The 20,330-nt window shown below is 39.7% G+C and overlaps 1 protein-coding gene across 1 annotated transcript in view; it reads right to left on the reverse strand.

The window, feature by feature from the left end:
• Window positions 1-20,330, reverse strand: part of T265_05963 (hypothetical protein) — a gene marked incomplete at both ends in the record, with an annotated part of 68,900 nt that overhangs the window by 22,042 nt on the left and 26,528 nt on the right. Inside the window, 3 exons of the mRNA XM_009171110.1 lie at window positions 1,293-1,492; window positions 3,386-3,452; window positions 9,240-9,367. Coding sequence (XP_009169374.1) covers window positions 1,293-1,492; window positions 3,386-3,452; window positions 9,240-9,367 — 395 coding nt within the window. The remainder of the gene's footprint in view (window positions 1-1,292; window positions 1,493-3,385; window positions 3,453-9,239; window positions 9,368-20,330) is intronic.

Genomic DNA, 20,330 nt, shown 5'->3' on the forward strand with positions numbered 1-20,330 from the left:
AAAGCAAAGCTAATCCGAAACACTATAAAAGCCTGACAGTTCAACACGAATAAGATAGAAACCGGGCGTAATAATGGAGTAGCGTAGTTTATCCTCTGAATTTTACTTTTCTTGTAGGGGAAACCATCTTAATCTGTGAGATCATGAAGCTATCTTCCATGTTTCTGTTGGCTAGACCGAACACATTACAATTCATTTCTCGACAAGTTGCTTTTGACAAGGTCTCAGATAGCCGGCAGGCTAACGGCCTGCATGTGTGCACGATTGGACATACTGTCTACCTAAGTATAATTTATACAGGTTAGTTACAACTAATCAGAGAAGGCTAACTTTCTGGCCAAGATAGAAGCAGAAAAAGGGCCTTTTGAAAGTAATGCTTTCAAAACTGCTGTTTTGACAAACCTGTAATTGATTGCCAATTACCGTTGAATGATCTTTTGGTCTAGCGTCCTAATAACGTGGTCAAACTCTGTAAACGCCTACATGCCTACATTCACTGATGCAGGATTAAATGTTCAATTTTGATGAAAACCATGTGTACGTCTACAAAACAAGTAATTTGTTGTTCATGAAGGAATATTTTTCTGCTCGATATAATCACAAAAGATTCTGTGCTTGCATTTTTCATAGGCTAAGTCGTGTAAAACGACTGTCACATCCGGTAACCTGTTGTACCAATGGATATTGGAGATAAGACGCTACGGTGTCCAGTTCAACCTAGTGAATCCAGCAAAACGTCAAATAAGGTTTCTAATTGTGACCACGTCAGAAATCACGGGTCTTAACAAACGAAGTACACGTGAATTTTTGTCAGAGTATGCGCGAAACAAATATGAATTTTTGGGAGCCTACTAACTTTCCCTACTCTTTCAAATAGTTTCCTAATTTAATATTGACATAACCTATCGTAAACTACTCGGTAAATCTCACCAGAAAAAGTTGTGATCTTAATGGAACGACTATTTTCTTTATCTCAACCCCATATTATGGTATTTGAAGTGTACGAAATGGTTAAATTGGGATTTGTTGTTGGTGTTTCCAGCTACACTCTAAATGCTCGTGGATGATACAGAATGTGACCTTTCTATTTTTCAGACCACGGAATATATGAATATCACTGGTGACAAAAAATGTTCCAGATATTGATATTTCCGCAATTATTGCCTCCGTATATTATACAATCACGGTGTAGTAAATTAGGCCATGGTTCTTGATATTATTTTTAGTTATCAAGTTTTACGTAGGATCAACAATACTTATTGACAGAAAGTGGTTGACTAAAACTAACTAACCTTCATCAAAGATTTCACTGACCACTGAAGCAATGGGAAATGCAAAAAGACGACTTGTAATCGCAGAACGTTTTGGGCCGTTAGGCGTCTCCTTATCCAGCTTTCCATTTTATTGGGTACTTTTACAGTGGAATACTCATAGATAAATATAATTGGCTGGCGAGCGTAGACTGATAAGCTAGCCAGATTGGATGAATAAACTGAGTGAATAAAGTGAAGAAAACTATCGCGCTTTCAACTGATGGGTGCAAGATGTTTTCGACCTGTGTGTAGCGCAAATTGTTTCAAGCGACTGAGAATGCGCTCCAAAGTTTCATGATTTTATTTGCGTGACCAACGCAGTGTCTGAATATTTCCTCTCAATTAAATTGGTGAGCCTTCCATGAACGAACTACATATTTACGGTTGGTATTCAATGGATTTTGGAATGATTCTTTCAGCTCGCCATTTATCCGTATTAAGGTAATCAGTATTGCCAATTCGTTGGCCTTCCCATAAGTAGAACGCTTTCAGAGGACTCGTTTTTCGCTGGCAATCCTCTGCATCTAACCTCTTATTCTAACGTTAAAACCGATGGTATTTCCGTCTGTTTTGGTCCCTGGAGTTATCCGGTATAAACTGTTACAAAACAAAATACCAACAAAATGCAACTGTAATGAGGGAACCAACAGCCAGATCAGTCTTCAGTGTCTTCTGTTCAAGAGGCAAGCCCGAACCTGGATGACATCTTACCCAGATAGTAGTTGCCATGTTCGTAGTGTGCTATTTCGTTTTTTTTGATGATTCCACTAACTAAAATGTCGGACTGCTGTATATGCGTATTTGCCTGACACTTCCTGATGTTTGCCATCCTTTAAGCTGGAGTCATGTTGCATCTTGTCTGTAGAACCCCGGCACCGATCTTTAATAAATTTATGCGTTCCTCAGAAGCGTTACCTTTCTAGGTGTGGCACAATTTGTTTGCGGCTAACAGCGTAGTTTTGCTCTGTTACTTCACTGCATATCTAATTCTTCATGAATACTGGTTCGCGGTAAAGTATAAATTAAAGAGACTCCAATATGCATTCAATTTTTGATAAGGGTAGATGATATGCCACGTCCGTCACATTTGTAAATTGTGTAGCTCAATAAAATTTTAATACATTGGTTATTTGCATTAATACTAATGAGAGGATAATAATAAAGAGAGAAAAATATAGTTTTTTTTGTCGTTTTATGAGGTTCACTTGATTTAGCTAACTGAAAATTATAAGAGTATAATTATTTCGCAAAACTCACACTCGATGGACTCTGCTCGTGAAAAAATAGTTATCAAGTGCGTTAAGAAAACATCGTACTCTGGTACAAAGTAACAAAAGCGAGATAATTCTCAACCAGTATCTGCCTTTTTAAAATAGCTGCCCGGTCAGTCGTTCCGATAAGGCCATCCGGGTAAACTAATTCTGAATTCTAGTATTTGCCTGACTTGTGCATAAAACGAATAGGAATTTTTAGCTATTTAATTTTACATGCCCAACTTACGGAGAAAGTCAATCCGTTTTACATGCGATACCTCAATAACCCTGCCTCAGATGACTAGGCTAATAATTTATCTATTTTATTCTATGCAAACCATGAAGAAATACTACAAATAATCTTGTCACAAGATGGATTATAGAGCCCAATCAAGCAGAAATCTTATACCCTGAAACGCTAGCTTTTGTTGCCTTCAAGCAGTTAAGCAGCGGTTAGACTAATCACCCGCGCAAAATATTTACCTTTCATTTTCCAGGTTTACATTAAAAGTACTTGCCTTATAATCAGTGCAACCAAAGAAATTCTCTTGAACTCGTAAAGTTTACCAACTCTTCCCACAAATTACCATTACTTACAGTAATATGACTGTGTTCATAAGGCTTTGACAAATCGATTTTACTCTGGCTATACGCATGGGTTCCCAATCTTGGTAATCTGACTGTATTTTACGAACCAGTAGTAAGTACCGTCCCACACAGGATGTTCCAACTTAATCTTTTCCAGCACATCCAACAGGCGTTGTCGTTAATTTAGCAGAATGGATAAACTGTCGTTCATACCGTTATAATTTAACTCACCTTTGTAGACAGCTGTGGTGAACAAGTAAACAGAAGAGCTTTTCCCATTTGTTGAGTTGAATATGCACTGAGGCAAATAATTAAAGCGGTAATTTCAAATAGATAGTACAACTACAATGTTTTTGTGCACAAACCAGCAAATGCACCAAAACATTGTTGACAGATTTTTGTGAATTGACTTTCCTCGAAAACAAATTTTCAACTAAGATCACTCCTTCAATAAAAGTTCAACAATACCTTCTATAATTAAACCTCCATTGCACCGTTGCGTGTCTATACCATGGGGCACTTGCCTGTTGAATTTTTGTGTTCTCAAAGAGATATGATCATTTGTGTTTGAATTAGCTGCCTAAATACGTCACGACAGTTTCACGCCTTCAAACCGTATTCGTTTTTCACTAATTTGTGAATCGATCATCGTAGATTCTAACTTAAACCAGCTTCTGTACGAATATTCTTGGGAACAGGCATTAAGTAATGACTCAGTTTTGTTGTGCTCCCTATATAAATTGTGGTCATTAATTTTTATTGATATCCACTGGCACACAGTTGGATTCAACGTTTATGGCATTGTCATTCTGAGGGACTATCACTAACTATGATTCGTTTACAAATGTAACTCCACAGTAATCATTGATACTATTGTTTTGAGTAGCGTTTATTTCTTACAACTGCTATAAACGTGCAGTAAATCTTCCTTATATAAATGCATATAATGTCACTTACTGGTGGCCGAAATCTCTGAAAATTTCCAAAAGAACCAGGGATACTTTACAAAATTGCTGTAAATGTTCCTTCCCTGCAATCAGTCGGTACTTTGTTAAAAATACTTGGTACGCTATGTAGATTGATGGTGTGATTAGATTGCGACGTTATGAGATTGGTGTCTTATGTCTATCGTCACTAACCCCATATCTTTTCGGTGCATCGGTTTTAAGTTCACCACCCACTTCAGTACAAATCAAATTCCCAAAAATTTGGAACAGCCAGCCAGCCAGGCCAAAATTTGGTTGGACCTTCTTGTAGGATCAAGTGCTTCAAAATATGTCTCCAGAAACAGTTCAGAAAGCACCTAATTCGACCGGAATCACAGAGCTTGCTTGATGCCATGGTTGGTGCCAGTTAGAATAGATGCTTAACCAGTCTTTAAACGACATAAACCCAGCGTAAAATAGAAACATTTATTATCTTGTTCTGGATGCGTATGGGTCTATTTTGACTTTTATATTTGATCGATAAGCCACAACAGTCTCGTCCTCAAGACTCCGTCCTTCATGCAAGTAAAATTAGTCTGTTGACTAACAAATTTGGCTTTGCATGCTGCGCAAGCAATGCCGATTTGGAGACCCACTACGCAAACGCCAATTTCACCTTTTCTTATATGTTTTATAAGGCTCAATTACACTGCCCATGGAAACGACCGTCTTGCCCACCCATGTGTGTAACACCATACATATTTATGGTCCCCAGAGTAGATGTTCGATGAGAAATAGAGCGAAGCAAGGTTGTCCATTACCGAGAAAATACATTTACACTCGAGCATGTCAACGTCGTCACTATCTCTAATTAAAGGCGGTTGGCATAAGCCAATAAGCCAGAAAGTAGACAGAACTTGAATTTCTTCCTACCGCATATGTGTAAACCTTTACCATGTGATGGTAACTTGAGAATCTCACAGTATTTTAAAGCGTGACTATGAAATGGCAGCCAGCCAACATGTAAGAGCAACTTATACCACTGATACTTTGGAGGCATTTATTTGACTGTCTGTACCTAATACAGTTTTTACTGAGGGAGTGCTGAAACGGCTTACCAACTTGTGTACGACCTATTTAGAGAATTAAAAGCAAAACAATTGTTAGCGTTGAACGAAATCTGCGTTTTATGGGAGATTGCATGAAAAATTGGCGGGAGTGAGGAGCGATTTTTGGCATGAGAAGTACCTTACTTCGGAGGAAGGAGACTGATAAGCCGAATTCAAGCAACTACCTAAGGTTATTTTTGTACGCTCCTAAGTGTCATGGAATGTCGGTGTCCTTTGCGATCAAGATTACCGTTCTTCATGGCAAAGCATTCTTTATTCACTGCGGGACAACGGTGAAAAGTTAGTCAAATAAAGCCCCGTGATTGAAAGGTAGCAGCTGAGGGGCACAGGAGCCTGAGCTTAACGCGAAGATTCAAGTTGTTGACTTTTCTAGAACTCGAACAATGTAGACAGAAACTGGGAACATGGAGGCCAGCGTCGTCGGAAGGCCGTATGTCCTTTGAACGTCAAGTAAACAAACAGCCACGTAGGTCTCACTTCGGAAGGCGGACAGCCTTCGAAACAGACATCGAAACTTTTATAAAACCTTCCACCACACTTCGCAAGGTCCTAACAGAGCCTCTATGTATTGTACAACTGTGGTGGCCTTTTCATTCATACTTCGTTAAAAAATGTCAATAAAATTGCATTCAGTGAGAGATGTGTTTGCCAGTAGCCAATACATGCATGCAAATGTTTACGAAAATGTAAAACAGTAACACCCATCAGGCCAGTACCTGGAAAAAAACTTTGAAAATGCTTGTGTCAAAGCAAATGGTGATGAATATCTGCCACTCCTGTTGGGGTTTGATCGTACTGTAGTTCAGCAAAAGTAGCAGATCTTATTACCCTTTTAGTTGTTGTAGATTGAGAAATTTGAGCAAAGCACAGCCACGCTATTCTCTTAAAGACGTTTCATGTTCGTATAAATCAAACAGAAAGGCACTGAACTACAGTTCTGCACGAATCGGAGTTCTCCAGCAGTGCTTATTCATTGCCTTTCGTGGATTCTAACTCCAGCATGGGGCATGTCAGACGAGCATGGTGCAATTACGTCATCAGCGCAAAAGCGGTCGATACCGTTAAAATTAATTAAGTAAGAATCGTGAGTACAACTTTAGGTGATACCTCTCTTAAATGATAAGATGAGGCTGTTATAAAACTGGTAATAAGGGTTAACAACTCAGCGATAGATTCATGGACGCGACATATTTTTGGAATACCTAATGGCTGTTTTTTTTATAGTTACGATCAGTAATATTGCTACTTTTATCCAACATTCTGGCCACTTTCAGATTCAATGCCATTATCAATAGTTGAGCACATGGTAGTTGTTCAAGAAGGCATCGCATTTTAGGTTGTATTAGTACAATTACATTTCGAGGTAACAGTGTGTCACGTCGCCGATATAAGTGTATAAACTGGATTTTTAAAGGAACTCAGATTGGTCTTCAGTATGAATACAAGCTATATTTGGACGTGACCTGTAAATTCACACAAGTCCAGTTTTTTGTCGTTATTAATATTTTTCTGACTAGGCAGCAACTGAGCTACTCATTGAGAGCAACGTGTATAGAAGCTGAGCTTGGTCTGTCTTTTGCTGGATTTGTTCCTGTCCTGAAAGATTATTCATAACAAAAAACGAAAGGAATTTCGTACAAAACCCTCTAATTCCATCAAGGTGAACATAGTATCTTACTTGGTGAACAAGCTGCAGTAGAAATTGTGGAACAAATCTTACTGGTTTATGAATGTGGGTTTACCAAACTCAAAACTATGAAAAGAAAGTGAATGTTCCTTACTTCAGCTGTTCAACCTCATCAAACGTCCACTTACCCAAAACGGTGCCAAGAAAGACCAGTGCAAAAGCGAAAATGAGTTGCATTGTTATCTTCTAACGTAAAATCACGGTATCTGTTATTTTTGAATGATTATATAGGTTCACATGCACCGAAACAGACAAATCACCTTGAGAAACACCATTCGCAAATCACGGTCTTCTAATTCGTGGATAAGCGTATACCAACAGCACAGACACACACCCGACCAATGAGGTGGCCATCTGTGGCTTGTAAGGGATACTAATACTCAAACCTGGACGGCAGACCAACATTTGTATCAAAAATTTATACACCAAAAGTCGATTTTTGGGGTGGGAAACAAATCCATGAAAATCATGTTGCACTTGTGGCCTTGGCCGGAGTAACCACAAGCCTCGATATTTTGTTATCTATACACGGCTATGTATTTTGTGGAATTCGACAACATTAGTGACACAATTGTTCCTGCACATTGGTTCCAAAACCCGCCAAAACCGAACTGCAAGACAGGATGATGGAACACTGTTACTAGTGAACGAATGAATTAACACCATCAGCGGAAACTTGTAGGAATGTTGGATTTGAGTTGAATCGGGCGAAGCTTGCTGTTAGGGGACACCAATGAAGACAGGCAGCTGCCTGTATATCTTCTTGTACTACTCTAACAACCCAGTGACGCCTATTAAGCCCATGGAGTTTTTATTTATGAGTAATTTTATGGTGGTACCGTCGCTCTCAGATTTTTCAACATATTGCTAACTAAGTTGCACTTATTTGATCAATTAGTCATGTAGAAATTTTGCATTTCTCATGACAGTGCTATACGTTCATGCAAAAGCAAATATGATTTCGGCCTTTGGTTGCGTGGGGCGCTGTAGCCGATCCGGATATATTGCTAAGTGTGTTTGGTTTTTATTAGTTCTGCTGACGGTGGTCATCTTAGAAATCAAGCGAATGCACTGAACGCTCCAAAACACTGCCTTCCTTAAAACTTCCGGCCTTCTCTTTGGATGATGAGCAACCCTCTTTCTCTCTCCGTTCCCTGTCATAGATTAGTTTTACTTGCATCAGTATAGGACTTGTACTATTGCTATCCGGTGAGGTGTAGTAAAAAGTAATACTTTCTTTTCCCACGTAAGAAATTCGTGGAACTTCACTGCCTTTTTTCTTGACCTTTTAAGATTTCCAATTGATGGCTGGGTAGAAGCCGGGTAACCCACAGTATTTAATACTATCAGAGACTTAAGCCAACCATAAATGGTGAGCTGCTTATAAAACGTAAGTACAGATCAAGCAATAGCACTATAGATTTATTAGAAATGATAGTGTTATTGTAAACGTGAAAATAAAGACGTGATTGTAAATTACCCCAAGCTTGAGCGACGTGAACCGTCGTTGGGCAACATATTCTGCATAGGGTTTTTACCTACAAAAAAGTGGACGACGGTTATCTGGTTGTTGTTATCAGTAGCGAGATTCTCAATACACGTTCTTCTCTGTCGGTCAATATTAATCATAGAGATGAGAAAAAGGATAAGTTTTATTATCAACTGGCGGTACCGAATCCTTAGGGGTTTTGTTACCTTCTGTTTGATTTTAAACCTAACGTTAGTACAGACATGAAAGCGTGGCGGTTGGTTATTCCTAAAACGTGAGTTAAAAGGATCCCAATAAAAATATCTGAATGAAAGCGAAAAGATAACGTGTGCTACCCGAACTTGTCCAAAAATTGACCTTAGTAGCTTTTTTGTCGATGAAAGGTGGTTTGAAGATCACGAAAAGGTGGCAGAACTCTGGATGCAATATGAATCATGCTCTGATGTGTGCAAAATTCCATGGTGTTTGCAGCGTGAACTAGACAAATAAAAGTGAACATCATGAAACTTCCAGAAGTTGGCGAGTCTCCGAAGCAAAGACTGCCCTCAAACACATGTGAATGCAGCTGGGCTTGAAAATAGCCACTTAAACATTTGGATGCTTTAGATAGAGTAGTCTGAAGCAAGGACGGCGGTGTGACTCATCGAACCCTTAGTCATCATATGTTCGGATGCCTGTCTGCAACGAGAAGACACCAATATGCAGCGGTCAAATGACGTGCATGTGACAATACTGGAAGTGTAGTGAATACGTGAAACAGGCTTCCACCGAAAGACTGTTTGTCACTCTTTGGCTTTCAAGATCATACGGATGAAGCTCAAGATATCATGTTTCCCGATAAGACCTAAATTACCTGAAGGTATCGCTGATTTGACCCGGAAATTTCCGCAATTCTGGAAAGCTCAGCCCCTATGTGGTGATGCATTGGGAAGACTACCACCGATTTTGGCACTGCAGTCTGTGATAGGTTTTTATTGCCGCCTGATCATATAGAAATATGGAGAAAACAAGAAGAGGAGGTGATAAGAAAAGGAAAATGAAAGACCTGGCGAAATATCAAAACTGGGAAATCTGACAGTGCAACTGAAAAATTGAACAAAAATGACGGATGAAGAACAAAGTAAAAAAAGAAAATAGGAGAAAAGTGGCATAAATCTATGACCTCACCCTTGAATTTCCTTTGTTGCGGTTCACTGGGACCCCACATCCCATCTCAAGGACTTGAATTATCTTTTGGTATCCTCCGTAAGGTCCGGACACTTCTGACACGCACTGTCTTTTATCCGTCTTTATTCAAAGGAGTACTAGTCTTTCCTCAAATCAACCCAGTGTCCGACAGGTACACGGCCGAAGGCAAACAGTAAATGTAAGAACAAATAACGTAAATAGGATTCTTTTACCTCAAAGGGTTAAATCCATTGACCTAATATTTAATGGTATTCACTGATAAAAAAAATAACAGAACGCGCAAAAGTATAAAAAAAACCTGACCAAATTCTGGTAGCTATTTACAACTGCTGCACGGACTCGATATGTAGACTTAAACTAAGTGGCTACATTTCCTCAACCTATATTGATGTCCCACATGGGTGAATCATTTAAAGCAATGGAACTGCAGGCAGCTACATAGTTAAAGTACCAAGATACAAGACACCATAGTTGCGAAAAGTCCCATCTCAGTGGACCCTCATTAGCGAATGAACTTGTCTGCCTACGATTGACTTACTTGATGAGAGATTAAGAGCGTTTCGTAAGAGTTTCGTTTCAAGAGCAGAGGAAGAACCACAAATAACTCGATCTCGTATGCACCACAGTCAAGAGCATGACGGAAATCCGGCACAGCCCGTAAGTCTCTGAAGTTACAGAGGAAAACAACCCTAAAGTGCACAAGGGATTTCGCACCAGTCAATGTTGCATTGAGTTATTTTTGTCCGAAATACAAGTACAAGGGGAATATCATGAAAGGCACCGATCGTTTCATGGATTCTTTGTGTACATTACCAGAGCTCAGTCAACAGAAAGGCAAAAGGCAAAGCATCAACCAAATTTTAATTGGTGCAATGGCGAGGCTGGTTTTCTCCCTAGCTCTTTCTATCCCTGTTTCAGTGATTTGTGCGCGGAATGCTTCATCCAAAGCGAAAGCTGGGTGATTAGTGGTTCGGGTTAAAGCTTACTCTGGCCAGTACAACGCCGCATGAATCTGATTCCTAAGTTTTTGAAAGATTGTGCCTTATTGTTACATTTTCAGGTTAACAAGCTTCTAATAATGGCATATTGTTTGACTGTTCTATAAATGTTTTTCAGGATGCTTGTCTTTTACCAGGCAGTTTCGGTGAAAGTATTTAAATGAATGGTTGTAATATAACAGGCTGTGCGAATTTTCCATATCTTTACTGTACGGTATTCACAGACCTAACCAAGAAAGGAAATAAACACAAGAATTGCCAAATTTAGCGGGGTAGTTGGTTCCCTTAAGCATCTCGTTCGGAGAACCCATGATCAGACACCAAGAACGCAGTGCACCTGGATGTCGTGCTGCCTTCTGTACATTACAGCGGCTTAACACTACCCGAATGGCATATACAGTATTTACTGAATTTCCCTGAAAGCATTTCGCGAAACATTCAAAAAACTGCTAGAACCGTACGTAGTATGTTGGAAAATCAACTACTTTGGTTAGGCCATTTGAAGTGTAAATCTAAATTTGGTATACATTAACAATTTCTACGCAGTAACTTCGATACTGGAGATCTTATTGAGGAGTACCAGAAATTTTCCAGTTGAGACAGCCTACGAGTAAGTTTGTAGACGTAAAACTTCCGTCGTGATTCATGAATGAACTTGAGAGTCCATATATTTGCCTGGAGAGCTACTCTCCATGCCGACACAGTCGAGACACCTCTTGACCCTGCAAAACCGACTCTCTGCTGAAGACCCTACTATCTGGAATTCCTTAAAATGTGGGCTGTTATGCCTCCGTCGTTCATCCGTGTGTGTCACTAACGTCCTTATATGGACCCAGTGAGAGTCACTTTTATACTATAATCCTTATCTTAGTTGCTTATTGTTGTTCTACCAACAGAAACTCCATTGGTTATGTGTTCCATGGAATGCTGTAAAGGTTATCCGTTTTAGCCCCGGTGTACCCAACTAGAGACTCCCTTGTGATGCTGTCAGAGGTGTGTACACGGTATTACGTTAGAACTTACGTTACTTGACGTCTAACGCTGATAACTCTGTGTCAGACAATTAACTGTTTGCGATGACTGTTTGCGACAACTGATTACTGGAATATACCCCTGCATGATCATCCGACTATATTTCTATCTCCGAGCCGCATCGCGTCCAAGTAATTATTTCCAGTCCCACCTTGGGCTCTGCACCAATCATCCAGAGTCGTCTATTTATGGATGAATGTCCAGTGTTCTGAATACGGTTGACCAGATCCGAAGTGAGTCATTATACATATATATATATATATCGTATATTTATATATACGGTACTGGTGTCTCTAAGAACACTTGTATTAGATTGGTAGTTTTTTTCAAAAGCAATTTTACTCTATTATAACGTCATGCAACAATATTCATTGTGATTCAACTTCTTAAATTCCTTTTCAGGGTTGACCACTACACAGCTTAAAAAAGTAGTAAGGCAGCCACCGGGATCGTGGAAATATTAACCACTGGATAGTTAATACCCACCAGCGGACTGCAACACAAATGTACATTTCGCAAATTAGACGGGATAACACAGCTGTTTAAGGAGCAAGATCATGGGCTGATGTGATTATATTTCACCGGGTTTTCGAGCTGCAGTCCTCTACGAGCCACAAATTCAGGCATTATTTCGAGGTAATGTTAAGACAACAAACTAAAGCCTGAATTTTTTTGGATTATTTGATTATAATCACGAAGGTGGACGAAATGGGCCACTCAGCCTCCAGAGAAATACCACAAAATTGATGAAACGATATGGAGGGCTGTATTTTTGCTGCAACAAACGGATGGACATCTGAATAAAATATATCTACGAGCTTCCAAAAGCTCACAGGTGCCACGATAATCTATTTTATAAAACTGGCGAGAAAAGAAATTACTGGTAACGATGCCAGTCCTGGTAAGCTTAGTATGGTGAACTTCATATCATACACTAATGAGTCTAACTAGAGAAAGTACATACTGGTATACACGCTCAGACCATGTGAAAATACCAGCATGATATAATGAGACAAAAATGTCCTAATGGTGCTTTTTAATGAGAACTATACTCTAGGGGGCTCAAAAACTTGGCTAATTGGGTAAGACACTAATTAGGTTCATCTTCTAGTTCCTCTACATTTTCAGGCCTAACAAACATCGCTCAGCGCCAGTAAGCAGTTCTTTATATGTGAATTCTATGTAGCTCAGCCACCTTCTTGTACAAAACTCCTCATTAGAAGTCCTCTTCTACTCTGGGACCATAGAATGAATGCAACTGAAGATACCTGCGGCTCCTTTATCATCGTGAGCAAAAAACGCCGGTGATAGTAAAACAACAGAAACATAACCTACCGTGGAGAATGGAGGAGAGAAAGAGTCAATATCGGTCAAACAGAATAGACTCATTTTAACGCAAATGAAGAAACACGCACCACAACCAGCAACCCACCGCTACGCACTACTACGCTCCACAATAACGCACTGATGATGTCACCTCGATGGGTGATGAAACGCTTGCAATCAAATTGCCCAGCTCAGCGAACAAGCCAAAGACCACGCATTAAATAAAGGTTTATTGTAATGCGTCCGTATCAATGACTTTCAAGTGCCACAGGGAAGAGATGTCCATAATCAGGCACTTGTGGAAACATCCTGGGAATGAGCCATGGAGTGGGGTAGGGTAATATGTATTAGGTATTGTGTCTACTTTAGCACGGCAAAGCGATAAAAACGTTATTTTCTTCAAAATCTACATGACAGGATCCTGTCTGATGATGCAAAGTGATACTTTGGACCGAGAATGCCGTTCTGAAATGCATTTAACACGCCCATATGTCAAACAGTATTGCTCTTCCCCGGGAATATTCTCACTTTTTCGTAGACGCGTTCGTCAGTTGCAATTTGGTGGATAGCATTACGTGAAATTGGCCCAGTGAATCGCGATTTGGTCATTTGTAGTCAAATTAAAATTGTATAGTCAATTCAAGTCATTTTTAGCTAAGGTAAATATAATCGATAAAACGTTCCGTGAAAAGCAAAGAAAATCCATCAGACGTCGTGAGATAACGGACCTTTGGAGATGTATGGAGCAGCAGTTACAGTCAAAATGCTGGAATTGTAACTGAACAGGTCATCAGTTCTAATGATTATTTACATTAACTGTGCTGGAACGATCCAAATTAAAATTGGACCTAGATCAAGCCCCATTTCACCGATTGGGCGTGACCCGGGTCTATCTTACCTGCAAAGGAGTCTCAAAGGAGTCTCAAATGTAAGGAATAACAAGAGTCATTAGATTGAGAATACTTCGGATGTTTTCGGAAGGACGACCATTATAAGCATAAGAGTACTAAACAACTGCGGATGGTAATATTATCCTGGAATTAGCTGCAGTCGACCGACACTCTCCAATCTGCACTGAGGAAAATCCATCAAAGGTAGCTTAGGCTTCGCATTAATTCTCCCGATTTTTGAGGTGAGTCGCGTCCAATCACAACAATTAAATTAACTGATTCTAATATGATCGTCTCAAACCTTTTTGCTCCGGGTATCGTCATAAGTTCCAACTATCTTCCAGACCACAATGTGAAATAATTTTAGATGACTAATATGCAGAAAAAAGAATTTTTCATCAAGTGAAACTGTGTAGAGCAAGCTATTTCGCTCGCTTTTCAGAATTTTCATAATTCAATGATCGTAACTGGGAAACCGAATCAAGTAAAATCTCAACGATAACAATTTTGCGACAAGCTGATTCCACTGTCTTATTCTACAAATGAAGTGCCCCATTAGAGTTTGAGGTGACTCATGTGTTTTTGTGACCAGATTCATGTTGACTCAAGGTTGTGTTTAATAACCAGACCTTCTTCACTTCCAGTCCGAGAGGGTGTCTTGCATGCGATGGACTTAGTTTTATAACTCATCCGTATGTTTGAGGAAGTTTAGTGACCAAGGTTTAGAATGCGCTTCAAGCAGGGGGTGCAGTATCAATTTGCAATACAGTAACTAGCAGAAACTTAGAAACATAACTGGCGAGACGAGAAGTTTGGCTGATAGTCGTCATCAAACTTCGTTTGCTTGACATTCATGCTGATTACGGACATAAATTGTTCTCATTACGTGGATCGAAAAACTCATTCTGTAGATAAGCTACCCATGCTTGTTGCGCAAAGGTGGTAGATATTCCAAACGGTCAACGGTATTCGAGTGTCGTTAAATGGGACTTTGAGATCCTGTCTGGCATATATTAGCTGCAATCTGCAGTCTGTGGCTGCTTAGGTTCTCCCATAAAGCCATTGGTGTAGTTGTGTGATCCGAGTTCATTCGTTTCACTGTTACTGCTTGCAGTATGTTCACTGGAAAACTCGACCTCGGCTCGTGATGTGCATTGTAGCTGTCATGGTGTGCTCCGTGGCAGGACGCAGTCCCGAAGTAAACGCATACAGATCCCACTACTTTACTCCTCTGTCCACAGAAACACCTAGTACTCCAAGCATGTCTACCTTCGCATTTCACAGCACATCGATTGACGGCAGAGCTACATTCTCCAGAACTGACGTGTAAATTTAGCTCCGATTCACATGGGACTAAGCTTTACAGTATTTTCAAATATTTTCATCTTGAACTTTATGAGACCTACTTGACAAGCACTTTGTATAGTCACCTACCGCTCCCTAACTGAATATGTCTTCCTTCCCCAATCAGAAATTTACGAAAAGTACATCTGGCTTGACCAGAAAGCACGTCGAAGGTTCCCTTATTATTTTTTGCGGCGAGTTAAGAGCAATGGGCGCCTTGGTGTCCCGGCTTCTCGAGAGCTTTATGTGAGTATCCGAACTATATGCAGGGAAGATGCGAAGCTGACATCTATGGATCATAACAGGGACCGTTTCCCGGACCGGAAATCGTTTACATTAAACTGCTTTGAGGAACCTCATCAAACAGAGAACCAGTAGCCGGATTGCAAACCGAGATTAGACCAAGATATATGCTCGACTAAGAGCTGCCATTAGGACATCTTTATCATGGCGTCAGGTTTAGTTAAACGATGTTCTCAGCTGTTGCGGAATGTATGATAGCGGTTTACTGCTAACGTCGTATCATAATTCATCTTGGTAGGCGAGCTTTAGTAAATTTTACTTTTCAGTTCCAAACGGGTCCGTCTGATAACAACCAAGTACTGTTAATCATCCGCAGAAACCCTAACAGTTTAGCCCATATTTGGCTGTGGACGTATTAGGTTTAGGTTCATTTGATGAAACCCTAGCGGTTTTGCCCTGCAAAATCCACACTTTAACGCAAGGGGAATAGTCGGGTGGTGGTAGGTACCTGAAGTTCACTCAACATAGAACAGTTGAATTTTCATTTCTGTTGGCTATAGAATTATCCAGTTCTCAGTTTCCTCTGGCACAATCTTTAGCGTGTTTTGAGCACAAGTGAAGTCAGCTATAAAGCGGAACCCAGTTTAGGTAGTTATATTCAAGAACTAAATATTTGGAAGCCGTTTGCATCAATGCTCAAGTCATACCTCGCCAGAATATAGGTTTCCTATAGGGATAGTCTTGGTTTGTGATGTAATTTGCAGTGTAATTTGTGGTGTAATTTGCATTCGCTACCCATACGCCTGGAGGGAAAGATCCATTTGCTTGATACTGTGGTTACAGACAGGCAGATATATTTATTGTGCCTCACACGTGGAATACACAATGCTATAGATAGTTCAATTTCAGTCCCCACACGTGGAATACAAAATGCTATAGATAGCTCAGTTTCAGTCCTTCTGTTAGATCCAAGCATCCTATCTTCATTCCAAGGGTTTCTTATCTATAAAGGCCCAAATTAGTTGCAGGAAGAGGCTATAGCTAGGTTTTCAGCCACCAGTAAAACCGCATGCTAAGCTCCTTGCAATGTTGAGTCTAGCATTCACAAAAGCTACTCACAGGCACTGAAACTCGGGCGACCAGATATCCATGTATTAACCGGTTTCTCTTAAACACCAGGCAAAATATCACCAATTTATACTTGCAAATCAGCCACGGAGTACAGTGGCTTAAATTAATCAACTTAGCGTTACGTTCGAAGGACATTAGGCTGAACAAATACACGCCATTTAAACCCAACCAGCTACATGACCACCCACTTTTCTATCGATCAATTCATCTTTGTGCCTACCTACCTACCTACCTACCTACCTTCTAATCTATCTATCTATCTATCTATCTATCTATCTATCTATCTATCTATCTATCTATCTATCTATCTATCTATCTATCTATCTTCTATCTATCTATTTATCTATCTATCTATTCTATCTCTCTATCTATTTACCTGTCCGTGGCTGTTGGTGCATTTGCACAGACATACGTATCTGCTTATGCTCGGTTGTTTTCTTTTGTTTTCCGTGTAAAATACCCAAGAATTTAGTAATTGTTGCATGCCAGTGGATTTATTACCCAGTGTTGCACAGATCGGTTTTGGTTTCAATGAATATTTCAAATAGGACTTCCTTTTGTATAAATTTGAAACTAACCAGTAAGATGATTTTGCAATCCATTTGAATCGTTTTCCGTGCATCTCTCCTCTGCTGTAAGTAATGTAACCCTAACTGGAATTTTTGCCGGTCTGGTTGTTTTGACCTTCACAGTTAGTGTATTAAATAAAAATTACGACTGGGTTTTTCTTCGGACAGAGTACATGTGACATCCACTAAAACTAAATTGTGTTATAAATGAGAATCACAGCCACCGGAGCCACACATTCAGTGATATATTTCATATTCTAAAGTTCATCTCCCAGAAACTTCAACCCCAAGCAAATACAGTGTTCATGGTTTCCAAACAAATGGCATTCAGGCCTTGTGGTTCATTCCTCTAACTTATTTATTAGAACGAAGTGTCGTTAGTAAAGTTTTCTAATTAGTTTGACCAGCCTTGCCTGATTAGCTTTGTTACCATCATTAGTAGAACGAATACCTTATATACTAACTAATATGTTGCTCTACCCACCCTCTGAAAAAAAAACGGACCGTTTGGATCCTCAAAAATACCTCAGTTAATAAAATGCACAATGAAACGGCTTTCCAACGTTTTATTTTCGGTGGCTGTATACGACCAACCGTCCAATAGGCTTAGCAACCTTGGGAGCTTAGGCGTTTGTTTGGTCAAATGCATTTGTGAACTCTAATAAGCTCTCAAAATGAGTTGACCCATTTACATGAGGTAAAGGGAATGCTCGTTACTGGTGGCCTTATATCTACCGTCTGTTTTGGTGGGCCAGCACTCGTTTTTGTATTCGCCCTTTACATCGAACTATGTCTATGAACCTTTATGAATGCGTGAGGTTTACGCAGAGCTGAAATAAGATCGGAAGGAGAACAGAGGATGCAATGCTAGTCATCATCATGCCCAGCTGCTCCAACTTAGTTTCCAAGCTGAACAGGAGGCATAGGCACTGTAAGACTAGACGGCCCGCACTACTCAGAATATTTACTCTACTTGCGTCACAATGGCTAGCCACTACTTGCCACTGCTCAAATTAGTCTGAAGAATGGTGGTTCTCCAGTGTCGCATCTAGCACCGGTTAAGTCAAACATTCCTTACGGTAGCATTACGTTGAACTAAGTTGCTTAGCAGCGTGGGAACTAGAATTAGAGGCTAATTGTTACAGGATATGGAAAAAACTGCTGTTATTGCAAGAACCTTATCATCTGTCAACCAATAGTTTGGAATCATAGTTATCCACCAAGGTGGAATCATTCAAGGTAGTGTTAAAAACGTTTGTCATCGAAAGGCGTGCGCCCTTGATGTAGATTGAAATTACTGGGATGAAATAATAGGCCAATCCAACACACTGGGACCAAAGCAATTTTTTGAACACTTTTATCTCCTAAGCATGCCATTGCTTTACTAGCCTTAATTGCTGATTGCAGTTCAGACCTGTTACCTATGATTTACTCAGAGGCGTAAATCATTCATTTGGTTCATTGAGTAGCTCAGTGCAAACTCCGTGAAGTATTACTCTATTTTGTAATCAAACGTCTGTTTCCTTGTTTAAATTATCAGATTACTGGTGTATGAAATAGGCTCTTCTATATTAGTTGTGATCCAGGAACATCCTCTGCAGGAAGCAGTTTAGTAGGTGTTTTCTCGTAGTGGTACATAGACCGCCATCTCATGTGTGACACTGAGTTAGTCTCGACCATTAAGCCAGCTGATCAGGAAACGGTACTTCCTGTAGAGGCAAACGCACAAATTTTGCGGTGGGTGATCAGAGAGTTAAATTCTCAAACCACGTTTTGTAGGTCAATAATTTGAAATGTTTTAAAAATGAATGCATACAAAATGGATAGATTGCTTCATCAGGATAGCAGTTTTGTTGCCCGAGTTGCATTTCCTGTGGGGAAAGACTGGAATCCTTATAGTCGTCTATCTAGCAAGGCGTTGGTATCTATCGCGATAAGGAGAGAAATGAAATCACAGTAGTTATATCGTGTGTTATTACGTATGGTAGAATCAGGCAGGCCTTTTTTGGTGTATCACCAATCCCCTGATAAACCGTAATTAATGTCACTTGCAACAAGCATTTTAGTATCCAATGTTGCAATCTGCATTTATATTTTTTTTAAATTTCAAACGATGGCTTGAGTATTTTAAGGCAGGGTTTTTAGGCGATAACCTAACAATAACAGTCATAATAATCAGCCTCACAAACTTAATTGCTGCAACTTTACTTTGAGAGAGACACCATAAAATTTTAGCCAAATACTGTGACGCATAAATCGTATATACCAATTATTGAAAATGAGTTGGGATAATACTGTCTGTGTCTTTGAGTTTGTGCGGTCCACTCACAAATTTGTCAACAAAACTTGCAGCGGTAAATAGTGTCTACCTAAACCAGTGTGCTTATAGCTGTCGAATGGCCCATACAAAACGTTTGTGGTGGTTGTACAGAGCAATGCAGTGTGACTACTCTAGAAGCAGTCCATTCTGGGTTTTACGATAATTTCGACGACACATACTTTGATGAGGTTGAGTGCGGCTTCCTACGGTACCTCAGATAGTAAGGGATACGATACATTCTAGCATTTGGGTGACACAGAAATTGTGCATAGCGAATATGAATGTTTTTGGCTTGTTAGCTACAAAAACAATAAACATAAGGGTATGATTTTCAAGAACAAGCGCAAAATCTTTCTTTAAAACAGTTAGGTACACAGTTAGGTACTTAGGACCAAAAAAGCTTAGAAAATTATGGAACTTCCAAAAACGTCACTTTTCCGCAGTAAAAATTGGGAAAATATTCCCTTTAGCTTTTTTCTATAGCTGTTTCCCAATAAACGGTTGAATTCCCCAGTAAAAATTGCCAGAAGGAGTCGATTAGTTTTATCTCAGCTTGATTGGCGGCATGTTGGTCTATTTTTTTAACTGTATGTAAATGTTATCATTTTTAAGACTTTTCTCTGCCCAGGAATACAGCTGTATTGCCAGAAGACTTTCGAACAACAGACCATAATTAAAGGTTTTGTATCGGAACAGAAATTTGTCACCAACTGTCTGCTGAATACTCGTCTCAGAACAGTTCGACTGTTTTCTAACCCATTTTTCTCCTTCCGCCAAGCACAAGTTTTTCCCCGTAAGTCTAAATTTGCCATCCGCTCAAGAGAGTGACTGTCAGTTAAGTTCGTTATTTTTACTCATTACAAAATAGAGGGGAATATAAGATCACCTAATGATCATCATTAG

This window comes from Opisthorchis viverrini, assembly GCF_000715545.1.
Source record: "Opisthorchis viverrini unplaced genomic scaffold opera_v5_118, whole genome shotgun sequence".
NCBI classification, from domain to species: domain Eukaryota; kingdom Metazoa; phylum Platyhelminthes; class Trematoda; order Opisthorchiida; family Opisthorchiidae; genus Opisthorchis; species Opisthorchis viverrini.